Genomic DNA, 23,177 nt, shown 5'->3' with positions numbered 1-23,177 from the left:
TCTCTTTGCATCTGTAGAATTTTGAAGGGTAGCTATTATTTTACCATTTTAATTTTCCCAGCTGTTCAAATAATTGTTTTAACCTCTCAGTGCCTGGATGTGCTTTTCACATTCTGGTTGCTCTGCACTGTATTTCTTCAGTTTCATGTTTTAAATTACAAACAGTTTTTTCCCCTATTCCAAATGGTTACTCTGTGACTTTTTTCTCTATAGCTTTAAGTCTGCGTTGGTCTGAACAACACCGACAGCAAGACGATTGTGAACTTTCACTTTGTGATATTGGGCTCTCACATCCTATTTTGGGTGGTTTTTTTTGTAGTTGCTGTTCTCCCCGCACCCCCAAGAGGACTTAAAGATCCCATTAAAACCAGAAGAAACTGGTTATTCTGAAAAGGCCTTGCCAGTGGCTTTTCTGGGGTTGCATTTCACTGTATATAGGGAAGGGGCTCTGACAGAGACAACGAAACCAACACAGAATACATTGTCTTCCTGTAGTTTTACAGGTAATAAAGTCAAAGCATTAAATATGATAGTGGTTCCTCTAGCCTGGAGGCAAGGCTGTGACAGCTGAGGACAAGGCAAAGCTTCCTACTGGTCTGGCAGAGGATGTGGCTATTTGAGCTGAGGCACTCACTCCCAGTGTGGTATTCCCAGCCTAGGGTGATGCTCAAAGGAGGAGGGATGCATCTTGTGTCCTATTTGGGGCAAAACACTTCCATGTGGGAGTACCTCCAGAGCAGTGGTGTCTCATTTTCATAGCTTCAGTTTGCTTTTATATATATATATATATATATATATGCACATATATATTTTATTTTATCTTCAAGGAACATTGCTTTTCTTGAGTATGTCTTTAATGGTCTTGCCATAGAGACAGAAGTGGAATTTGAAAATAAGTAATTATATTGTGATACTTTGGACACACTGCTGTAGTTTCTCTTGCGTGTTCTTCTCACGTGTTCCAAAAGTTGCAAGAGGTGATTTATAATTCATCAAACTGAGCGTAAAACATCTGACTGCAAAACCTATCAATCTGATCCCATCTCTTTCCAGCCCTTTAATTAGGGAAGCCCAGCTGAAAAATGTACCCATCAGCTACTGAGAAATGGTGCATTCCTGGACCCTCGGTATAGATCTTGAGTTATCCAGGTGCCAAAATGCTGTCAGAACTGACAGATCGTAGAAAATACACCCACAGGCAGAACATTATCCATTATACTAGCACTGAGCAGTGGGCAGTAAGGAAAAATCAGCAGAGAATGTGTCTTTATCAACTTTAATTGGCTTTTCCCGTTGATAAAAATCAGTATATCTGGCAAGGAAGAGAACCTATCTAGCAGTTTGATTTTTCCATCCCAGAGCTGAAGGGTGCAGTCCATCTCCACTGACATGTGATGTGGACTTGTCTCAACACAGTTCCTGGCAGTGCAGTGGAATCCACAGCCCATGGAGAAGGCTGCCAGTCTGTCCTCGGTGAGTGACCATGCTTAAACAAGCGTGAAGAATGAATTACTCTGGTTAAGTTGGATTTCATCTGTGCTCTAGTTGCTCAAAATTTACTTCAGAGAGAGCCAAACTTAGTTAAACATTTCTTTGGGTTCTGGCTGGTAAGCGCTCCTGGGATACAACTGGCTGGGCTGCGAAATCAAGGATCTTGGGCAATGGATATGGTGATAGGAAAAGGAGAGAGCAGCCAAAGGAAGCAGAAACTTTGCTGTAGCTACAGGAAATAGCACATGCAGAGGTTTGGGGAACAGAACAAGCTGCTTTTGAGTCATTTGGCACTGCAGGTTTACTTGTAGCTTTACATCAAAGGCAAAGGCGACAGCAACTGTGTGAATTTCTCTTGGGAAGGTTGTTTTGACACCTTGTTGCAGCTTCTTACATTTACTGAACTATGTAAAATGTTTCAGTGTTTCCTCAGTGCTGCATGTGTCTATTGTGATTAGATTTATGACAGTTTTACTGGAGTAAATAATATAGTGAAGATGATTGCAAATCTATTATTATACTATTTTTTCCTAGTTGATTAGTGAGAATTACTGATTTCTTTATTTGTAATCAATTTGGAAACATGTATCACTTCCCTTGCTAAATTCTGCAGGGTTTCTGAGCGTGGTTTTAAGTTTCTATTCTGCCAAGTCAAGCTTCTCTATCTTATTTCTGTAAATACTGGAAAACAGAAGCACGTCCACTCAAAAAAGACAGGTTAGTAAGTGAACTTCATTACAAAAGTTTCCTTCCCACAGTCCCTGGTGGTCTTAAAAGCAGAGTGCAAGACCATCACAGGATTGCAATCATAATCAGTTTAATCCTTTTGTTTAAAGCCTTTGAAAAAAGAAATTTGTAAGGGTTATTGCTGTGACAAATGAAGGAGCAGTCCTTTGTCCAAACCCGACTCCATAGGGAACCTTACTGCTGTTGGCGCAGATCACTGACTGTTTGGAAGGTACCTTCTGAGCTGTGGCAGAACAAGTCTGCATTCTGGAAACTCTTATCACCTCATCAAGTGGGCGGCATTGAGAAGTGAGAGTGCAAGAGAGGGACAGGGTATGTACCAGGGCTCTTTGCTGGCAAAGCTCCAGTTTGCCTCCATGCACGCTCCGACTGCAGCGTGGGCTTCCCAGTCACGAGCAGGCTCTGCCTTTGCCGGGGTTGGTGCAGTGCCCAGCACAGTAGGTTCCCTGTCAGGATAAAACTCTGGAGCCTGCGTTGTACAAGCTGTAAGAATATGATGGACCTTATGGGAAAAAAAGTGTTGATTGTGTGATTTTAATTATTTATTTCTGCTTATCATATGGCTGGGAAGGACATAGTAACTTCTTGTGTTCAGAAGGTTTCTTTAGAAACTTGAAGCAAGTGGGAAGGGGGATAACAAAGTCTATTCTGTTCCTCTAATTCAATCTGCCTCTAATTCAATCAAGCCCAACTTGTCAAGTATGTTGTCACTGTTCTTTGCAGCAAGATGAAGACTGAAGCTTTAAAATACTTCTGGAGAATATATAAATCCACACGAATAGCCTAAAACATAATTCATGTGGTTTCCATGGATGCTGACCATACTGCAGTCAGGAAGGTTTTGGTATGTTGCTCCAAATACCACAGCGATTTTACCAGGAGGCAATATTCTTGCTTGCTGGCCCTAAACTCTGGTGGTGTTGCTGTCTGCTGTTAAATAGCTGTCTCATGCCTGTGTGAAAGAAGGGATTCCTGCGTGTGCGGCTTGAAGAGGTGGGAAAGAGTTGTAAGATTTATTATGTACTATAAAATAATAATTCCTGATGAAATGAAACTGCGTAAAGAGATCAGGATTTTGACATCTTGTTTTGACATGGCAAAATGCTTCTTTGGTGGCCTAGAGTTACTATAGGTAACTATCCTGGCTTCTCAGTTTGCCAAGTGCACAGTGTAAATGCAGACAGGCAGTGCTTTGCTCTGGCTCCATGTCAATCATTCCCTAAATGCCTGATGGCACCTGAGTTGACCAGCTCCTCCTGTTTAAAAGCAAGGCTGCACGAATTTTCTATTTTTCTAAACCATTTACTCTCTTTAATTGAGCACTGGGAGCCATTGTGTGCGTAGTGCTGCAGGATCCTTGTTGTGTAAGGGCCTTGATAAATATGTATTGTGTTGTCAAGTGTTTGTAGCTACTCTGCAGGTAGTGGTGGAGGAGCGAGCTGCATACGGTTAAGAGTCCTTGTGTCTCCAGGGTCAATAAAAACAAGATGGCACAGGGGATTGTGGGAAATGGAGCCAGGATAGCTGCCTTCAGCATCACCTGCTAATAAACCAGCTATTTATAGATCAGCCGAGGCTTTGTCAACTAGATTGTTAAATTAATATTTACATACTGTCTTCATTGTCTTTCACTGAAAAATCTCATTTGCATTAGTTCTTGGACAGAAGTGGGGCTTCCTGTGCTCCAGATACACGGGTGTGTTTGATCTCAGTCCTTGGCTTGCCGTGTGTGTGTGAAGCCACTCCTGATAGATTCTTGCCTTGCAAATCCTCTTCTCCCTGTAGCAGCATTTTCCCATCTTTCTGTGCCTCTCATTTATTGCAGGAAAGCTCACCTTTGTTCCCAAATGTCCGCAACTCATCATGAGGCTGATCTCGCTAGAGAGAGAGATGAGCAGCATTTCTGCATAGCAATTCCTAGTTAATCTCTGCCTCTCGGAGAGAGACTTGAATTGTTGATGGCTTGTGGGTAATTTAATAACTAGCAAACAAATAAGATGTATAGATTGTAGCAACTTAGCCCAGATGCAAAATCCCCATCGCTATTTGCATCTGTTTGAATGAATTTTGTTATAAAGGTTTGCTTTTTTACATTTTAGCACCGGTGAAACAGCAGTGAGAGGAGTCACTGCTCAGTGAAGCCGTGTTGATCACAGCAGGCTCCACACCTGGCTAAGCAGTTTCAATCCCCTGTGCGTGCGTGTGTGTGTCTGTGTGCCTTTCAAAAGGGAAGAGTAATCTACTTGCTAGACGTGTGTGTCTCTCGTAGTCCTTGGGCGACCTTGAACAGTCATTTAACTTGTGTTTGTTTGCCCATCTCTACCTGGGCAGATATTACTTCTGTGGTTTGGAGTGTTGAGGTTGAATGGATGTCTCGGATTCGTTATGGATGAGAAGTGTTACTGAAATGTAAGGTATTCATACCGTCTCTTCAGACATCTGATTGGAGTTCGGATTCACCTTCCTGTCTTTCTGTTCCTTGCTTCAAAGCCGTTTGGACACTTGGATTGTGCGGGAAGTCGGAAGGCAGTAATAGCAGGGCTGTGATGCAGACAGGTGTCACAGCCTTCTCTCAGCTTCACTTCTTAGCACTCGCAAAGCTGTTGATAAGGTGCTGTTATGCTGGTATTGTGTTATTCTTAATCTGTCTTTGACCTGCAAAGGGTCTGTCAGCATCCGTTTCTCTGACACCTCGGCAGGCTCTCTGGGCACCTCATTACTCTTTGGGAAGAGAGCATTGCAATCCTGTTACTCCATCCACAGAGAGCAGAGCTCATCTGCCAGTGCCAGCCTGGTTGCTGTAAGGTTAGAGCTCAGTGTGGGTTGCAGTTTATCTCTTCAGGTACATTAGGCACATAATATCACAACAATAATACAATATCTGCTGAAACCATTCACTTTCTTTTTGTTCCTTTTAAGATAGCAGAGCCTCAATTTCCTCCCCTTCAAAGTATCTCTTCTCTTGGCTCACAGGAGAGGGAGTGGGACAGGCCAGCTGTGGACATGGGACTGGGAAACCTGGAAGTCTGTTTCTTGGCACACCAATTCCAGTGACTTGGCTGGGCTCATTTCTCCACTGCCTCCTCCGTTTTAACTTTAATCCTTGCTGAAGGCAGCACCTGATTCTTACATTTTCAGATCTACCAGGTTTTTCTGCCTTCTGCTGCTATTCAGGGGAGATGGGGGGGCTTGTGGTTTTCTGCAAAATGTCAAGGTCTCTTTCTGGAATGCTGACAGCATAGGTGTTTTATATGTACACGGGCTATCAGGATGAGACATTCTTACTCGGAAACATTGGCTTAGACAGACAGACATTCCTCCTGCCACAGAGAGACAGGCAGGCTCACTGTTGCCAAGCCTTGAAATATCTGGCATGTTTTCTATTGCCCTAGTTTTGTGGAGTTGTACCTGAAGTTTTACAAGTACATGAGAATCTTAGTTCTGTGTTTTTACTGAAAAAAATAAAAACGGAAGGAATAAAGTAAAATAATCTAACCCTCCTGCCTAGACAGCAGTTGTATGAGAACGTGACTCAGTTGCTTAAAACCAGAAGACAAATGAAATAACCCCCATGCATTTTTAAACAGTTTTACAAGTCAACCTTGTGGTTTTGGGGGAGTTTCTGACTTTTCTCTTGGGTTTTCAATATGTGAAGAGTGTGCAGCATGGCTTGTTTTCTTGAGTGAAGGGATATTTGCAGCTCTGTAAGAGTTCACACATCTGCAGTATCCCCTGCAAGCAATAATGAACTGACCAAAACAATCAGTCTCCCCAAATTAGAAGAGCCCTGCATTTTTCAGATTTTGTTTGCATTCGCATTTGTGCTTTTCCAGTTGTTCCGCTTTTCAAGCCTTTCTGTAAAACAGGGCAATCTCAGGCTCTTTAGTTTCAAGTGGAAGCCAAGATTTTCTGTAAGTACGTGATTCAGGGTAGTGTTGCTTTGGCATTTTCACAATTATGTCATATATCATCACACTTCCCTCGGAGCCGGCAACACCGTTTACGCAGAGATGAACGTAATTATTCACAGAGGGGCCCTGTTGGAGCTTCAGACTCCTTGGCTGATGTATAGAGGAGGCCAACTGGCTCTGCAGGTCTCTATCTCTGTCTTTCATAGGCTCACAGCAACATGCAGCTGCCTGCACGCTTTCATGTTGGTTCTAAAGGCAGTAGCCGGGGCACGTGCTCCTGAAATCACCGATGAATTTGTGGGCACCCGCTCGCACCTCTGCGTCGCCTGAGCGGAGGGACACATGCAGTCAGACTCCCACAACAGAAAGGTTTCCAATAAAGCTGAAACACAGAGGTATTGTTTGTCCAACCACTGGCAAATGCACAGAGCCATTGTGTGGGTCCTGAAAGCCTGGGCGCTTTATTCTCTGCAGACTGAATGGCAGCCGCGGGTAATAATAACACAAGATTTAAAAAGCCAACATTATAGGGGCATTTACAACCCGCTGAGAGAGTGAAATCTCAGCAATCTGAGCTGTGTCTCTAGTGATCCTACATTTTTACTGCCTGATAAGGAAATGATGGGCAGCTCTGGAGAAATGGCCACCACAGAGCAGATGAAAGGGGAGCAGGTTGGCTGCTCAAACGCTGCAGTAAGTAAAGAGGCACAAATGGAAAAGCTGCCTGCAAATCAAGTGACCAGCCTGCCCCTCCCCATGCTGGGTGAGCTGGGAGGTATGTATGTGTGCTTGCACACCTGTTTTCTTCCCAGGCTGGCATCAGTGGGGGCAGGCTTGGTTTGCATAATTCTGAGCTTGGAGGCCTTTGGTCAGCATCATCTGGGTTGGTGCTTTGGTAACTGTCAGCAGATTGACTTGGGACCATTTACACTCGAGAAGGTAGCTGGGAACTCACTGTGGAAAAGAGAGGGTGGGATTAGCCTTTTGCCTTCTGGAAGCAACCAGTCTTTCTGTGAAATTAAATTTTGGGAGACAATAAGTATTGAGCTTCCTGAATGCAAGTCTCAATTTTAAGTCACAGTAATGACAACTACCTTACACAATTTAAGCTCTACTGACACCATCTTACATGTGGAATTTTATTATTTTCAAAACAAAGAAAACCCCACCCCACAAAAAAAAGAGATTTTTTAATGAACAGTTCCTTGTCTTAAAAATCAAGTCTTCAATTCAGTGCTGGTTCTAACGATTCTTTAACATAAATGTCTTATAAAGTTCTTTTGTACATCTAACTACCTAAACAGCTTTATAAGACCCAAGTTTTCCCTGCACACAGATGGAAGTTGTATTTGATAAGCTGGAGGCAGAGTACCAGCTTGTAGCAAGATCCTCTCAGGATATGCCCAGGCTGCAGAATAATGATGACATATCAAACCAGCCCTAACCTTGCTAGCCTTGAGTATTACCATCAGGCTAACCCTGGCAGTGCTGAGCCACAGGAATATGTACCCACCTGTTCAGACAGGTTGTGCAGCTCTCTGCTACTCAGCAGGTTTCTGAGGCAGCATCTTACAGATGTGACCTTGGTCTTTTACATTAAAGATGCAATGAATGAAATGGTGGGAAATATTTTAAAGTAGTAAGACATGTTTTTTGCTACATGGCTCGGGCAGGTACTTTTCCTTTCTGAAAACATTCTCATCTGCTCAGGTCTCTTGCTTTGCTTCTGCCAGGCAGCATGGCATGGAAATTGCTGGGCCCTGGGTGCTGTTTCTTGAGTGGGACATTATGGGGATTCAGAAATCTAGACTGCTTCACAGATTCATTTACTTGGATTAATGAATCTGTCCCTGCCTCTGTTTCCCCAAGAGTAATGTGAAGTTACTTACGTCAGAGGGATTTATGAGCTTCCTTCTATATTGGCCATTTTGTAGAGTGAAATTCAGCTCAGAGGGCTTTGCAGAAGGACGAAGTATTTAAGTTTGTTCTGTTCTAATCCTGGTTACAGAAAATTGGCAAGTTCCTGCTTAAAGTCTCTTTAAACACAAAATATAAATACCCTTTGATTTTTTTTTTTTTTGTCCTTCTCTTTCTCCCTTCCCTTCTCTCTCTCTTTTTCCTTCCTTTATGTGTTTTGTTTTTATTTTAAATGTTACCTGTCTTAAACTGCACATTATTCAGGTTGGGACCTGAAGGCTCCTCTGTGCTGGCACAGATTTGCAGAAGGCAGCTGTGGGCTTGCTTTGTTTCCACAGGTTGCAAATGTGAAATGAAATGTGTGTTAGTGGTAAGGTCTTTGTGGGAAGGGAGTGTAAAGAGCTGTTGAGTGACAGTAGAAAAGAATGGTCGAGGAGGGAGGAAGAGAGGATGTAGCTGAAACTAAATATGATGCTTGCTTTTTACTAGAACCTTTGTAGGAGAAGCATGAATGTGTTCCCAGTCCAGAGCTCCCTCATCTCTTCCCCCCTCCCTTTTTTTCTCTCTCACCCTCTGGGGCTGCTGTTTTAGGATGAGTTGGTTCCAAATAGACAATACTTTTCAAGCAGATAAACGGACACCTAAGCAGCTGCACTGGTATCTATCATGAACAGACATGCTGCACAGTGAGGGAAATTACGAGATGGGACCAGCATCATTTGTCATATTATAAAAAAATATAAAAGCTCCCCCTCTACTTGAGCAGCATCCACAAGAAAAGTGAACAGCACACTTAAAAACTGTCGTTTTCTTTTCCGGTCTCTTAATATGTTTTCAAATGCTCCTATTAAACATTCCACCTTTAGGTCCTCTGTAAAGAATGTGTTTTAGACAGATGGAAGCAGGTCTCTGTCCTGACACAGATGCAGAACTACAAATTTGCGGAGGAGGCGATAGCAGATAATTATTTAGAAGGCTTTTGTGTCTTATTCCAGCATCTGGTATTCTACCAGTGCGTCCTCTGAGGATGGAAAGGGACAGGACCGAGCTAGGGAAATGCTGAGCTTGGTTTTCACTTGGTAAAGGTTTTTAATCTTGAAAGAAGGATTTGGAATTTATGAAGGAGGAGACACTGAGAAATCAAGATGCGTCTCCTAGTGCTCACCATTCTCCCTTTGTTTGCTCAGATCCACATTTCAGGTTGTAGGGCATCTTATCTGCTGTTCCCTTAATTGCATTGGTTGTGTTGGGCACTGATGGGCAGCTGCTCAGAACAGATCCCTCTTGCTGAGGGGCTGACTTCGATGATGCCTGAGCTTGCAGCTTCACAGAGGTGCTGCTGGGTGTGCCCGTGGTTGGGCAGCCCCATCTAATCACATAACTGAATGTCTCCGTGGCCTCCCAATCTGTCCGCAGCCTCTCCGTTCCGGTCCGTGTGTCGTGCCCAGCGGGCACCCAGCATTCTCCAACCCAGACTGCAGATTCCCTACCCAGTGCTTCCCATTCTCCTTGATCTTGTAAAAGGGGAGTGGCACAGTGAAATGTTTGGGATTTCTTGGGTGACTTCAGAAACCTCTATCCAAGAGGTGTGGCTGAGCCATTTGACTGTCTCGGTTCAAGTCATTAACATTTCAAAAGGGCTGTTAGTTCTCTGTCTGGTTGCCTGAACTTGATACAGGATTGTCTAATTGGGGCTTGGTGGGGGCCAGCCAACCAGACTTCTTTTCCTCGTGATCTAATCGGATCTTGCAGCTCCTGGGACCAGATATTTCAAGATAGTCAAAGATTGGAAAAGTTAGACATATAATTAATTCTTTAAAATCTGATACTCAAATACTGTAAATGCTCAGTCAGCAATAAACTTGTGGTGCAGAAGAGTTCAGTGCTGAGTCAAACGGGCTGACTCTGCTGAAATAGATTTCAGTTTCTGGTTTGTTACCTGGGCAGTGGAGATAGTCTCCCAAAACAATTTTTTCTTTCTCTTTTTAGTTTTACCTGTAGGTGCCTGTAGTCTCTGGGAGGTGTTTCATGAAAACAGGTAGAAGGTATATCCCACATCTATCTGCAAACAGACCTGAGAATTCCCAGTTTTCTCTTGGCTCTATCATTGCTGATTTTTGCCTCTTCAGCCAGAAGAAAAGGAGAGCGGCATCTACACCCATGCGGGCGAGATGAATACAGCTATCACACAAATAAAATTACTGGCTGCCGAGTAGCAACAGCTTAATGAAAATGTGAAGTGTTAAACAAATAAAGCCAGTCAAGCTCATAATACTTCTACGTGGAATTTCACTGAGTAAAATTTCACTGAATCACTGAGCAAAAATAGAATTAGGAATAGAAAAAGGATATCTGGAGAAGTCTCTGCCTGCCTCTGTGCTTGATGTATAAAGCTGGACTAAACAAGGGTGAGCCATACCTTAAATATGGACATGATATGCTGACCTGAAGAATTCTCTTTATCCAGAGCAGGAGCCTGCTAAAGCAAGACAGAAAGGGACAAGATAAAGCAATACATTTCCACTGAAGCCTAAATGCAAATTGTACAGAGGAATGGATGAGAATGAATTTTTGCATTTCTTTAGCATCTTCTCCTGATGAATAATTATCATACCTCTGTGTTTGGTAAGTAGTATTACTCTTAGGTACAGAAAGGGAAACTGAGATGAGGGTTTATCTACAGCTGCTGGGAGAATTTGGGAAGTGACTGACAAGGGAGCCTAGAATTGTCTCGTGCCCTCCAGGCAGTGGTGACCTTCCTGTAGCATGGGAAAACTAAGGGTTTAGTAACACCGGCAAGCAGCTGGTAAAATCTACAGGATGAGAGTTTAACAACCACTGCTGAGGTCCCATCTCAGTGCCATAGCTGAGGTGTTGTGAAGATTTTCAGCAGTTCTTTGTACTTTACCCAAGGACTGGACTTTCCTTTGTTTCTACCTTCATGAAAATTTCTGGAGTTAAAGACATGCTCTTTAAGACTGGTGCAGGTTAGTAATACATTCCAGGATGAGATCTGGAAAGGCAAAATGCAGTATGTAAAGCTGGAATCAGCTTGTGAAGAAGCCCTGCAGCCAAGGAGCTGCTGTATTTGCTTCCAAACAAAATTACATCCTCTCCCTGGCTTCTGCCATCTGTCTATGTGTGGCTGTGAACAGTCAATGGATGCGATGATCCCTTGGAGTTGGGAGGACAACTGGAGTTGCTCCTTCTATCTCCTGTCTCTTGTTTCCTCCACCCCCACCTTGATGGCATTTCTTCACAACAAACCATGTCTCAACTAGGCTTGGTCTCAGGTTGTGTGGAGTCACTGGTGTATTGGAGGTGTTTTGTGTCTGGGTCACGCGAAGCTTTAATGTGCTGTGGAATTAGAAATGTTCTAGGAGTTTATACTCTAAGCACCTTTATTTTTCTGGGTGACCTTGTGAAATTCCCTTGCACCGGGCCTGTATCTTGCCATCCTGCTGCCTCTATCTAATTTGTTTTCTTGTGTATGTTACTGACATCCAGTGAAGTGTAATTTGTTTGAGAAGTGGCGCTTATAACAAGGATCCCGCTAGTAATCCCTGCATTGAATCCCTATATACACAATGTTCCAGGAATAATTAAAGTCACAAACTTCAATCTTGAGGGATGCACAGGGGAAACCTATCCTGAAATGAGGCTTGGCATTTTCTACTTCCAGTGCTTTTTAGCACTATAGGATTTGCTATTTTTATTCCAGGACTGAAGTAGATTTAAGAGAAAGTCTGACATCTTGAATTTATATGTCCTAACAACAGTGTTCATCAGTCAGTCTTCTTACTATGTCCTTTCTCTACCCCTTCTCTCTATTAATTTTCCTCAATAGTCTGCAGGGATCATTTGCCAACCTGATTCAAATTCTTGCACTTCCCTGGCATCTTGTTTTATAACATCTTGCATCATGTACTTTCCATTTCTGTAATCCATTTAATCCAAGATACTGAAATGGCTTTGCAGGTATTTATTGCGTTTCTTTCTTCCTCGTGTAAGGAGGTAACAGGTCATTTATACAACTTAATCCAAAGTCTCTTGGCTTCTGGGGTTATTTTTTTCCTTTTATTTTCCCACTGATTATCCTGGAGGCTGGTAGCAAGAGCAGGAATGACAGTATGGAGAAGTTGCATGTATTTGTGTCTGGCATTTCATTGTGTTGTGCCCAGAGCATGGCTTGGCAGTGTAGCAGTTAAACTCCTGCAGCCACCGTCCCCCAGCAATAATACTACTGTTGCCTGTCCTTAATTTTTGGAAGCGTTGGGCTTAGGGTTGGAAATAATGAAATGCTGTTGCATCAGTAAGTGGTTTTCCATTCCTTTTGGCTCTGGAAACGGATATTCACAGTTGGGTGAAGTTCATTTTAATCCTCACAAGACCAGAGCTGGATTTGTACAAGTTGTCATTGTTCTGCTTTAGAAACACTCTGTGCCTTCTGGATCCCTTTATCCCTCCCAGGGGCTAATTCACGAGCTTGCAAAACACTCAGGGTGACTCCAGTTGCAGGATGGAGGGGCATTCAGTGTTACCCCTTCCTCCTCCTGCATTGCCTTCTCTCTCTTGTTCCAGAAAGGCATGGTAGTGTTTGTAGCATACACTTCCTGATGTGTATAGATAGTGGGATGTAATTATCTTCCCCTGAGGTAGAGTCATTATGGTGGCTGTAAAGAGAGAGGGTCACAGTCCTAATGGGAAATGATTTTAAAGCAATCCTGACCAAGTCTAGTGGAGCCATTTCAGAGCACTTAAAACTCAGCCAGTCCTTCATGGCACTTGTGATATGTCCATTTTATGCGGTGAGAGGCAATGGGACTAAGGCTTATCGAGGGATAAGGAAAATCTCTGATAAACTGCAGCACTGGCTTTGGGCAAGTGTTGTGTGTTGCCACAGGGGAAAGGCACCGACAGAGCCCGGTCTTGATTATTATTGTTCTTGATACTGATTTGGAAAAACGCAATGCACTTGCAGAAGCAATAAGCCAGAAGTTGTGAAGTCTGCCACCTTGGGCTTCCAGTGCTACAAGAGCTGCCCCTCTGCCCCCAGGCTTGATTCCTACAGAAGCAAGAGAATTGTTCCCATTTCCCAAGCAGGTGGCTGGGCAGATAGTGGCACAGTCCCCAGATCACCGGTGGATGTACTAGTGGTCCTGGGAAGTTCAGGCTTCAAAAACATACTGTCTTACAAGGCAGATTTGGTCAGAGGTTGTTTAATAGCAAATGCTACTTTGTGTTATAAGATGTCAGAGAAAGACAGACCAGCATGCTTTGACGTGTGCTGGGGTTGTGCTCAGTAGTGAGGTGAGGAGAAAGGCTTCGTCAGAGCTGATGGAAGGTGGCAGTCAGCAGTTGTAGGTCATATTGAGGGGCACTGGCAGGTCTGTTGGGATGAGCCCAGGACCAAAAAGCAAACACCACTTCACATAAGTGATTTTCTGTATTTCAGTTATATATACAGAAGCACAATAGCCCAGGCTGTGCAGCTTAGCAAAGCTGCAAGCTGGTACCCAGGAGAGCAAGAATAACTAGTAGTGAAATGCTCCATGTCTGATTTTCATCCTTTGAGCTCCTCTGTAATGTATTGGAAAACAAAAATTGTTTAAATAATGGAACAGACCCGATGAAATTGTGCAGTGATGCAGAAGGGATGAGGAAGGGTTATTTCCTTTCTTTCCATTACTTTCCTCCTCCTGCCTTGCCTCCCAAACGTGGGTGGAATCTACATGTCAAGCAGTAGCAACATCAGCCTGGCCTGGTGGCTTTTCTTAATGGCAAGCATGAGATTAAATGCAATTAACATTGATTGAACAAAAACGGCCGCCCTCACTTTGTATGTGGATTAATTAACAGCCATCCTTTCAGCAGTGGCCCTTTGTAGAGCCGTGTTTGTTCCTCCTGGCCCTGGTATTTTTTAGTGCATGTCCAAAATCAAAAGCACTGAGCCCACTGTGACGTCTGGGGCTACCGACTCAGCAGGGAGACGCAGCCCCCCAGCCGGGATGATTTTTTGTGCAGTCTTGTAACTGCAGAGCTGCTCAGTCAGTGGCAAAATATTTCCTGTTAAGCAAGGCTAATGACAGGAGCTCTCTGCGAGTTAGAACAATGATCAGAACAATTGTCTGGAGGAAATCAATGTTATAATGCATGAACAAACAGGTGAGTCTCAGAACAGCTGGAGATTAGTTGTGCTGGTAAATAACTTCGTATTCGGGTGATGCAGAGCTATGGGGAGGTGTCAAGGCAGAGCAAAGCAAACAGTGTCGGCTCTTGTGAGTGGAAGAAAAGGGAGGAGGAAACCAGAAAGACTGTTTCTGTTCCTTGCACTCTGTTGTTGGGGTATGTAGACCAGAGGACTTCCACGTGAAAGCACTTTCCGGGGTGTTCTGACAATGCGTCTGGTGAGTTTTTTTGAAAGGCGTCTTTTCTGTTGTCAAGGCAGCTTTGAAGACACCATCTGGGGAAGTAGCCAAGAAGTCATTGGGTGAACTTCTCTGCTTTGCAAATCTATTAACACCAGCACAGGGAAGAGGGAAAACAAAACTCTCTTCATAGCTTTTTGAATTCATGCTTTTTGTTGCTGCCAGGCATGCTCCTGCCCCTCCTTATTCCAGACCCAAGGACAGTAACCGTTGGACTCCTGAAGGATGAGAGAGACAGAGAGGCTTTTCTGTGCAATAACTATATGGCACAGAAGTGCTGTGATCCATTAGTCAGCTCAGCTGCTCCACAAAATAGCCAATACCCTGAGTGTAACAGAACAAATTGCACATAACCAAAAAATACCTACAGCATACATCAAACCAAAGTGACTCAAATGTCCCTTGCAGCGGTTTGGGGAGCTAATAGCCCCACAACAAATGCCTCATCCAGTGCAAAGGCCTTGAACACCCATCTTAGGACAGGTCAGGATTTTTGTGTTTCATTAGTGCCTCTTTCCACACTAACTGAGATGAAAAAGTTGTGCAGTCACATTGCTGAGATCTGCTGTGCGCCAACAGGTATTCTGGTGTTGAGAGCTGCCTGCACACAGCAGAGAACTAGGAACTATGGAGATTAATTTCTACTTTGTCACTGACACTTCAGATGCACCGAGTCATTTATCATGGGGATCTGCTTTCTGATTTCTTCATAGGTATACAGTGCCCATATGCGTGAGCGCCGTGGTGCAACTGCTTAAAGGGATGTTAGAACAAAGGTAAGGCACATACTGGAGGAAACTCGCAGGATTTGCCCTGTGAGACTAAAGGCTGGTTAAATAAATATGTCTTAACACAGCTGAGGCTTGGCAAACAGCATCTCTGGCAAACACTGGGAGGGAGAAAGTTCTTCGGGGTCTGGCCTTTCAAGAGGGAGGTTTCTCCACTGGCTGTGAGCCTCCGGCGAGACCAAGAGCTGAGGCACAGAGCTGACCAGTGACTGGGGGGAGGCAGAAAGGATGCTGTGGACTCTCCAGGCAGCCCTGAGCTTCTGCACTGGGATGCAGACCGGGAAAAAAGGAACAGGAGAAAGACGAGAGAGCTGTGCCTTAGAAAATCTTGCTGAAACTTCTCTTTGTTAGAGGACAAGGACCGTGTTGGGCATTGACTGGACTCCCTTCTCGGCAGGGGTGAGATTTGTGGAGCAAATCTATTTGCAGAGCTCAGCCCTTTCTCCTCACTCAACTGGAACCAGAACTGGAAAGCTACTGGCTTCCCCACAGGGACTGTGAAGTGGCAGGCTCTGTCAGCTGAGCAGCCAGCGATTTTGGCCACAGTTAGTTCCCAAGCAGAGTCTCACAGTGGTGGAAGAGCATGAGTTAGTGGCTCAAGGTCCCGTTTGCCGGGAGAGGCATGGAGGAAAACAAGTATTGCATGCCCTCCAGCTGGACTTGCTGTCAGGACTGAACAGATTCCCATTCCTATTTCTGCTACCGAGGAATTTGCCTTGATATGGACACAGCATTCACATGTAGAGGTGCTGGTCTGGAGCCCATCAAGACTGGAACCTGGTGTCTGCGTTGCATTGGTAGTGACATTAAAAATAACCTACCCTCCTCATGCAAGAAGGGCACTGTCCCCTCTTGTTAGAGTGAGTGTGCAGTGCAGTCTCCAAGGCTGATATCTCCTGACTTGTTCTGCTAAGACTGCAGCAGAGACCAACTAATGCCAGCTGTGGGGCAGTTATTTTGTGAGGAGTCACCAAACTTTTTTAGGCTGAGCCTCAACTCCATTTGTTGGCAGTATCTTGCCATGTGAGAAGAGCTTGTGATTGCAAACTGCCTGAATATGTTGCATATACAACTTGACTGGTGCATATGCAATGATATGGGCATGGAGGAGAGGTAAGGTTTCTCCTTCCCCTTCCTGGCTCCTTCTGCTCAAGGTAAGTGTTGTACTAACCTGGTAGCATCTTGCAGGGAGGGTTCCACGTTGGAAGAAAATGAAGAAGTGCCAAATCTATATTGGCATGGTTGCAATGCTAGCTGGAATTAAAATGTGAGGGTAAATAGTTAACTTAGCAAAGAGATTGTTTAGTGTTAGAGATACAGTGTCTTTCCATGCTGCTGCACAGCGTGTGAGGCACAGAACTGTGTGCTGTAAAGTAGTTAGCCATAGGTTTATAAATTGATGGCCCAGGAACAATTCTGTGTGTATTCTGACTAGCGTAGACATGATGGGCTAACAGACCACAGGGCCTGCAGAGCTTCCACTGTGCAGCGTGCAGTGGGTGTGTGACAGTGCAGGAGCTGTCAGGAGACCTCCAGAACTGTTCACTGTTAATGGGGTCTGTACTGCATGGCACGTGCTGCAGGGGATCCAGAGGAGAACAGATTCACAGCAACCAGCTCTGGTCTCGCTTTCATGGTAAGTTCAACCTTAGCCATGTCAGAGGGTTCGGGATGGTAGAGGCCTGCACTGGTGTGGCAGGTGATGCCAGATCTGAATTGGCATCTGAGCAGGAGTGTCTGAAATGGCTGAGGAAGTTGTCCCTCTGCGCAGGCTGTTGTGTACTGGGAGTGCTTCAATTCCCAAAAAATGCCAACTCTATAACCATCACAAGCAGTTCGTGTCCCTGATGAGGGAGAGGACATTAATTAGTTGCTCCATCCAGCACAGGCTGCTCTTAGATGTAATTGTCTTAGGCCTCTGCTGGGAGCAGTGTGGGCTGATTGACGGTGTCATTACCTGCATCCTCTGTTCACGGAAGCTTCCCTTGGCGAGAGCTGCACCACAGGAAATTGGTGTCTGGCCTGACTGGCAGCCCATCAGTTCTGGGTCCAGTGCTCACTGTGCAAAAGATTTTGAGGAAGTTTAGTCATCCAGAGCAAGATGGAACCTGATGTTTTTGCACAAGGAATGTTTGTGAGCCTCCAGCTCAGTGCATCCCTGGTATGTGGGTAGGTTAGGCTGGAAGGAATTGATTGAGGTTAAAAGCTGGCTGTTTGCATTTTCTTCTGAAATTCAAAATATCAAAGGGTCATAAAATGGCTTGGATTGGAAGGGACACTAAAGATCGTCTAGTTCCAACCCCCCTGCCACAGACAGGGACACCTTCCACTAGACCAGGTTGAAATATGTAGTTATGATTTGGAACACGAAATTGCCTAACTATGATATTCTTTAAAATTACTTTTAAAAAAATGTTTTGCTGTCTTCCACAAGGGGTAACCACAGAGTGGCCACAGGAGTGTTTTGTTTTTTGTGGTTTTTTTTTTTTTTTTTTTTTTTTTTCACAAAATGTAGCATTCCTGGATACTTCACTGAAGTGTTACGGTGTGAATATAACAAATTACTTTATTGCAAAATTGATCGGGGAGTTGTTACTGCTTCACTCGTTACAATTTCTGTGAGTGCTACTGGAGTTTTTAAAATGTATTGCTCTGTGCATGACTTTTAAGCCACTGATGATGAGAAAAATTACCTGGGAAATTAGAGTCAGTGGAGTAATATTGATGGTTCATTTGTCAGATTTCTGAATAACCTTTGTCTAAATAATGTGGCACACAGTTTTGTCTTTATTCTTGAGTCCTTTGAAGCTTTTCCAGTTCACTGTTGTCAGAGATGAAGCTGTCTTTGGAGATGCAAGGCCAGCATATTCAGTCTACATTGGCCATGTATCAGTCAGTACCAGCCTACTATGCAGAAGTAGCCCAAAGGACATGCTCACCCTCTGACAGACAGTGCCAAGTGTGCCAGCACCATTATTTTATGATGTTCTCCATTCTGATTTGTATTGAAGAAAGCACAGCTTTTCTCCTCAGAAAGGCAAATATCTGGAGAGTAGAACTGAGCTCAAATACAGCCCTAGTGAAAATGGGTGGTGAGACCATATGCAGTGAACCGATCAGTTGCCTTTCTCTAGTTGCATTACCTGGGTCCTGTAAGCATGGATCAGTACTGTCTGCTCTGCAAGTAGACCTGCACATGTCCAGAGCATGAGAAAAAAGCAGCATGTTGCTGGGCTCCCCCTCTGTGTTTCTGTGTAGTGGGAGTTCGCTGACAGAGAGATGCCATTGCTGGTGTGGGAGAGCTGATTACCCAGGTTTTGAAGTAGGATCCAGCTGAGGATATCTCAGATCCTTGGAGGTGGTGTAGCTGGTGTCGGGTGTGTTCTCATCCACTGCTGATGGCATTGTTGCTTTTACTTCTTTGACTTTATGCAAGTGATAAGATAAAAACAGGAAGAGCCCACAGCAGGCTTTGCAATCTCCATCCTAAAAATATTGAAAGCCTCCTCTTTTTTCTACCCCTCAGAAGTTCACAGCTTATATGCAGATACCTCATATGCAGGATCTGAAGAGGTATCACTTAGGAGGTTTCTGTGGGGAAAAAGCAGACATGATTTTGCTTTGAATTTTGGGAGGTCTTGGGTCTTAATAGGATAAAGACTGTCAGACATGTCATGAGTTAGGTCAGTCTCTGAGTCCCCATCTTTCTTCTTCTCTCCTCTCTAGTCCTCACTCTTACGTTGATCCCATTCCAGAATGAGTGAGTGCTGTGTGCATGTTTGATGGCAGCTAATCAAAGTGCTCCTGTGTCCTGCTGGGCAGGACTGAGTGTGGAGCTACACTTACTCCTGCAACCTAGCTGCTCCAAGGCTTACCTGGAACTGTGGCTGTTCTCTCCTGCTGTTGGCCACTGGTTTTACAATCCTAATCATTGCAACTGACCATATATTCTTGTTTATAGAATCAGTCTCACCTTTGATATCATGAGCTGCTTTCTTGCTTCTACAGTCCTCTCCCCTTGAGTGTCTTGCATTTTACAGCAGGTGAAACCTGATGATTTTTCTGTGGGATTTTCACCCTGCCAACGCTATTCTTTCATTTCTGAGGGGAACATTCCAATGTCAACAGCTGCATAACTAGCTTGCTGCCTCTTTTTTTTGTCTCCTTTTTTCTCCAGGAACTGTTAGTTAATTCTGGATAAACATCAACCGCCAAAGAGCAGAGGACAGGGACCACAGATGCCCTTGGAAGCCCCAGCATCCTTCTGGACAGACACTGACCAAAACCGGTGCCTTCTGCCCTTCATGATCCAAGACAGTGACATGATTCCTCTTCTAATTGCCTGCATGTATGAGTCTCACTGGACATTCCTGGAGTTGGGAGAAGAGTCCCAGGAGAGGGGGATGCTATAATTTCTTTTTATTGTTTTGCAATGTAAAGAATCGTGTTGACCCCAGGGGCTTCCAGTACAGTTTGTAGCTTGGAGTCTTGCCTGCCATGAGCCTGGTTCACCCTGTTCTAGTTTTGGTTTCACCAACCTACATCTGAGTTTCAAGAGCTGTTACCTATCTGTTTGCTCTGGGGAAAAGGGTCCAAAGTATTTGGAAGTAACCCTGACTAGCTTGTTAGGATTGACTGTTCCTAGCATGCTCCCATTGGTCACACCAGCAGGCGTGTTCCTTCCCTTCCAGGGTTCCCTCCTAAACAATAAAGTGTTTAATGGTCACTGTGTGCTGTGAGATACTTTTAGACCCACGAGTTTGTAAATTACTGTTTTCTGCCTACTGCCCATGCCAACAAAAACTTCAAACAAGTGTGAGGAATTGAAATATTTCAAGTCACAGTTTATAAATCACAAAACTTGTTCATTTTGGTCCCGGGCTGAATGACTTTGGCTTATCTGAAAGTATTTGGAAGAGTGCAAAGTCCTGGCTGAAGGGAACTGGTGTTGGGGAATCATGCTGAAAAAACCTTTGCCTGCTGGATGCAGAGCCCAAGTTATCTTTCTGTTCACCAGCTCTTGTTTGCAGTTCCTGCTTTGTTTGCCATAAACCACTGTCCCTTTCAGGCTTGTGCTCTGTGTTGAGCCCTCTCCTTGCCGAGTGAGGGATGGAGGAAGCTGGGTACATCTGGAATCTGATTCTCCCAGAGGTAGGTGTGGCAAGGTTTGCAAAAGGCCTGTCAGCAAACCAGGGGAGCAAGTCTAGCTTGGTAACTTGATTCCTCTTCTCTGGCAACATTAGCTGCCTCTGTCCTTTCTGACTGTGTCTGACAGTTTCTGAAGAATGTGAACATGGATTTTTGGAGGTCATGTCAGTGTTTATGAAAATGGATGAAGGGGACTGAGAATTGTTTTCTGTGTTATATTGTGCTTTGTCTCTTTTTTTCTTTAGACAGCAACTTAGTGCTTTACATCTTCATTAAGGCAACAAAATACTTTTCCTTGTGGAAAGCTGATGCCACAATCCTCTTCCTCCTCAGAAGTGATGTTTGCTTACCCGTGGCTCATCTCTGTTAGTCTCAGATCTTGCAAAAATTCCAGGTTTTCATCATTGTGTAGGTCAAACTTGCCGTCCCCAAGGAAGGAAGGGCAAGTTTTTCCTAACCAAAGTAGGATACTCAGTGCCCTCAAATTTGTTTTAGCAGGACTGGGTGGGCTTTTGCTGCTGCTGCCATGCCAGCTTTTGGATCTGCTTTGGATAACCAGGGCCTACAGAGCCACAGAACTTGTGATTCTGCATGCAGAGATTTAGAGCAGCAAGGTCTGTCCCTGGCTAGGTTTGAAATTATTGTTGGTCTGAAGAGAAAAATACCTATTTTGTCTCCTCCTCATTTTCCTCTTGCCCCTATCCAGCATTGCCTTGGCATGAGTAATTTGCATGTCATTATTTCAGCTACCCTAAACTGGGGGGGACTATGATGCCAGGGCTGATTATTTGGCGGCACTGGGCAATTTTCTCTGTTAGGCAACTGTAATACATTTTCATGTTCTTTTATAATGAGCTTTATTTACCAAATTGGCAATTCCTCTGTTGAGAAATAACTGATTACAGCATTCAGGGAGTTGCTGTCATCTCAAGATATGCAGGTGTCTGTGGAACATAAACAGATGTGATCATTCAGACAGTGAGCTCGATAGAGGGTAGTGGGGGGAAAAATCAGCCTTAAAATCATAAATGTAACAGCTACAGCTAATGTTGGCCAGGTGCACTGCGGTTGTTTGCAGCCCAACAAGGACAAAATGGCACTCTAAGGTTGTCCAGTACCTCCAGATGAGGGACTGCTTGATTATTAGCTGAAAATATACCTCTTGCCTGTCATTGCACTTCAATACTGGCTTGCCTAACTCTGTCTCTGGTAGCCTCTGAGGACAGACAGTTGTTCATTGCACAGCCTTGAAATGAGAAATTCCTCTGTCCTGCCAGGTTGAGTTTGGCTTTAGTTTACTCTGTGCTGAATGTCTACAAACACCTTGGTGATCATGTCCATGGGGACTGTGATCCCATCTGCCTTTCAGGCAGTCCCTTTCCTTTGGTGTTTCCTAGTGCCCAGGAGAAGTTTTGTTGCTGCTGTTGCCCTAATGACCCGCACAGATATCTGAGCCTGGGGAAAAATACGATGAGTGGAGAAGTCAGTAGGAAACTGCTGAAGATGAAGTTCAGTTTGCAGAGTCCCAGCTGCTATCCAAGTAAAAAAATATGCAGGTAACACAGCTTCTTGAGTGTTTTGTCTTCCCCCTCATCTTTGCTGTTCCTATAGTACTGAGACCCTTGCAAAGAGGGGAGAAGCCCTGTACCTTTTCCTAGGCTCCCCCTCCTTATGTTTCTCCTCGACTGATTGTTGGATGCTGGGAGCAATTTTTTTTTTTCCATGCAAGATTGTGACAGCAGGTGTCAGTTATGCTCCAGAGTGGCAGAGATGACTATTCCTGGAGCTTGGGTAGGGTGTTGAATAGATGTCCTTACCACACCGCTACCGTCGCAGTCGGCATTAATGGGCAACTAGGATAGCAGGATAAACAAGGTCCGAGTCTATTGTGGAAGCTGGAATTAGAGGCAGTTTCCTCCAGAGGCAAGTTTGAGGTGGGGTAGAGGCAGCCAGCAGTGCTGCTGTCTGTGCTGCATGTGCTGGATAAAAAGGAGCTCTTTTGTGTCCAGGAATATCTGTTTCACCAACTAAACCTGCCCAAGACCAGGTGCAGTTCAGGTGCAGTGCTCCATTCAGCTGAGCAGTGCGTGTCCATTTTGCCTGCCCGGTTATTGCAGTTCTCTCTGCAAATTGGGTAATTTTGTGTACAAATGCATCCGGTGATTTGGATGCAATGTGCACAATTGTGGTAATTTCATGTGAAAATACAGCTTGCAGAGTGCTTGCTTTAAGAATATGAATTGTTTTAAAACTTGCCAGATGAATGGAAAGAACAACCTTTTTATCCATGCATAATTTCTTAGTGTTGCAGGAAGGGAAAAGAACAAAACCAGCAAAGTTAGAGAAGATACAGGAAATAACTGATACAAATTTTCCAGTAGGCCTCAATAGCTTTTTTAATGAAACATTCAACAAGCAGCACTTTGAGATTCCAGTGTGCAGGAACATCACCGGCACTCTAAGCACCAAATTTGTGATCTTGCATAAAAACACAACCCGTTGCCTCCTGCTGTTAATATTTCACACTTGACTTTGCAAGATGCTTTATCTAATATCCTCTCTGCATTCAGGCTTCTACCTGCTCTGCCTTGTCCATAACAGGAGAGGTGGGAGGAGAAAAGCAATTGCCAAGTGTGTCTGTAATCTGTGTAGGAGGGTTTTGTGTAGCTGTAGGGGTAGAAGAGTAAGTCTCATTTCCTATTTTATAGTTTGCTGAATCCTGTGATCTCATGCTGTGTGCTCCTTTT

General features: G+C 44.3%; 1 protein-coding gene across 3 annotated transcripts in view; it reads left to right on the top strand.

Annotated features, from left to right (window-relative positions):
• The window catches only part of CHCHD6 (coiled-coil-helix-coiled-coil-helix domain containing 6), a 109,566-nt gene extending 89,558 nt beyond the window's left edge, over positions 1–20,008 (top strand). For 2 of the 3 annotated variants that reach the window (XM_051788917.1, XM_051788915.1), the window contains 2 exons: positions 15,208–15,270; positions 19,460–19,598. In XM_051788917.1, coding sequence (XP_051644877.1) covers positions 15,208–15,252 — 45 coding nt within the window. In that variant the 3' untranslated portion in view covers positions 15,253–15,270; positions 19,460–19,598. Of the gene's footprint in view, positions 1–15,207; positions 15,271–19,459 lie in introns of all 3 variants that reach the window. The other variant, XM_051788916.1, reaches the window with a different exon arrangement.
• The last annotated feature ends 3,169 nt before the right edge of the window (positions 20,009–23,177 follow it).

Source organism: Manacus candei, unplaced genomic scaffold, assembly GCF_025592945.1.
Source record: "Manacus candei isolate 608988 ecotype Guabito, Panama unplaced genomic scaffold, ASM2559294v1 h1tg000025l, whole genome shotgun sequence".
Classification (NCBI taxonomy): domain Eukaryota; kingdom Metazoa; phylum Chordata; class Aves; order Passeriformes; family Pipridae; genus Manacus; species Manacus candei.
Note: the sequence above shows the minus strand (reverse complement) of the source record. Positions and strands in the feature narration are given on the sequence as shown.